The sequence below is a fragment of the Lathyrus oleraceus genome, chromosome 2 (genome assembly GCF_024323335.1).
Source record: "Lathyrus oleraceus cultivar Zhongwan6 chromosome 2, CAAS_Psat_ZW6_1.0, whole genome shotgun sequence".
Taxonomy (NCBI): Eukaryota; Viridiplantae; Streptophyta; class Magnoliopsida; order Fabales; family Fabaceae; genus Lathyrus; species Lathyrus oleraceus.
This window is the reverse complement of record NC_066580.1, coordinates 395,847,548-395,849,772: the sequence shown is the minus strand read 5'-3', so window position 1 is coordinate 395,849,772 and position 2,225 is coordinate 395,847,548. Positions and strand designations below refer to the sequence as shown.

The 2,225-nt window shown below is 39.5% G+C and overlaps 1 protein-coding gene across 1 annotated transcript; it reads right to left on the bottom strand.

Moving 5' to 3' along the window:
• Positions 1 to 679: 679 nt before the first annotated feature.
• Positions 680 to 1,402, bottom strand: LOC127123416 (uncharacterized). The gene has a single exon (XM_051053634.1). It carries the CDS (start codon positions 1,400 to 1,402, stop codon positions 680 to 682), a length of 723 nt encoding a protein of 240 aa, XP_050909591.1.
• Positions 1,403 to 2,225: the final 823 nt, after the last annotated feature.

Below are 2,225 nucleotides of genomic sequence, written 5' to 3'. Positions count from 1 at the left end.
GTCGTAGTTGAACCTTAAGAGTATCCAAATAATGATCAGCTTGTTCTAATCCCACTTTGATCTTCTTTCTCTTATGCTCCTCCTTGTTGAACTTTTCCACGTGGGCTTGAAGTTGTGCCTCTTTTCTCTCGAGCTCCCACTTCATATTGTTTTTCTCATTGATGGTTTGTTGGAGTTTTATCTGCATCTCTTCATTCTCTTTTTCTAGCTTTGCCATGGTGGTCTTGAGTTCCTCCATTTCTTCAATAGGGACATGGGTGAGCTTAGGTTCAGGAAGAGGTATAGGTGTCCGAATGACAAATGGCATTTTAATCATCTGCACCCTTTCCTTTACCCACTGAAAATATGGTTCTTTTGTAATCCCATTTGCTCTCCCTAACTCAGCTTTCCCTTTTCGATTGATATTCTTCCAAGCTTCTTTGATTCACTGGAATAAGCTAGGATTCTCAACCCCAAAGTCAAGTAACAAGAAAGCTTCCAAAGAATTTGCCTCTGGAGGGCCTTCCATTGGATAGCCAAGTTGTCTGAGTGATAGAACTGGATTAGCATTTACACATCCTTGAGTTCTAATAAGCGGTAGATTTGGGAAATCTCCACAACTGAATATGATATCCATGTTGATGTATTCTTTGGAATACCAAGAGAGATCTTCATATCAGAGTGATCCTAATCTTTGAGGCTAACTAATATCTGTCTGTTCAATCCAAGCACCTGTCTTCGGAAGATGTTCTGGAAACCACTGATACAATAAAGGAGCACAACAAGCAATCAATCCCTTTTTCTTAGTATACTTGTGACTTATGTAATAATAGACATCAGCTAACAAAGTGGGTATTGGGTTCCCAGTAAGGAAAACACAAATGGCAGTCATGTCTACGAAACCATCCATATTCGGGAACAGGACGATGCCATAGATGGCCAATGCAATAGCAGAGTAACAAGCATCCCAACTTTCTGCCTTCAATAGGGTATGAGCTCTTTCCAAAAGAAAACTTAGTGAAAATCCTTTGGTATTCCCTTTGGTCTCTAAGTTAGCTTCTGCTTTCTTTTCATTCATGTGAAGCGCACTAGAAATAACCTTAAGGGGCAAAGATTCATCTGTCCCTCCAAATAATGATTTGTTCTTCATAGGAATCCTAACAAGATGCTCGAATTCTTCCAACGTTGGTGCTAGCTGGAAGTCTTGGAATGTGAAGCATCTTAAAGGTAAGTCATAAAATTGGGCTAAAGTGATTAAGGTTGTATGGTCCACTTGTTGATTGAGGATGCTGAGCAAATTGCCATAATTCTTTCCAAAGTTGATTCTGTATACCGGGTGCATCTGAGAGACCAAGTTACGTAATTTCTTTAGATCGGGATCCTTGAAATTGAAGGAGTAAATGTTTCTTTTGCTTAATTCCATGTTTCTTGAATTCCTGCAACTCATGATACTCAGATTCCTTGGAAATAAAATAGTATGAATGTTATGCTATGAATGATAATATGCGTGTCACATGTAGGTTAATATACAGGTCGTGAGAGCGGGTATTCTTGGTTACCAAACAAAACCATTTTGGGAGGATGCTAAAGTTAAAAGGTTCCCAAAGTCATCAATCAATATTTAGGAAAGTTATTGTCATGATGAAAACTTATCTGCAAATAACATCCCCAAACAAAGTCTCGTTTGGGTGAGGCCTTCGTATGGTCCCAAAGAGGAAGACTCCTAGTGGGTGTATTCTACACAACTCTCGAGTCCAAGGTTCTAATAAGGTTCTCAGAGTCATAGATCCAGGTTGGGAATACCACTGTAAGGTAATAATACGCCCAAGGGATCTCATCTGATTGGGGCTTTCGTATTAACCTAATAAGTCTGAGACTTTTCAGGTAAATACTACATAACCACACTGGATATAATGGGTTAAAAGGTCCCTAGAGTCATTGATCCAACTTGAGAATACTATCGTCGTGACGAAGACTCGTCGGGCAATAATATCTCAAGAGAATATCCTCTAGGCGGGGTCTTCGTTTCTTCCCAACAAGGAAGACTCCTTGTGGGCGCCCACTACGCAACCACCAACTTAATCTTATGGTTTTTCTCAGACTCGGGTAGAGAGTCTATCTCACAAAGTACCACTAACAGAGAGCCCCAAATAAGACACAGTCAATAATCCACAACACAATAATTACAACAGAATAGTAACAGAAAAAATATCAAACAAACGAACAAGATTAACACACAAATACAA

Bases quoted from the DNA above. Each gene is read 5' to 3' on its own strand.
- LOC127123416 (XM_051053634.1), bottom strand. From the start codon at position 1,402: ATGGAATTAAGCAAAAGAAACATTTACTCCTTCAATTTCAAGGATCCC.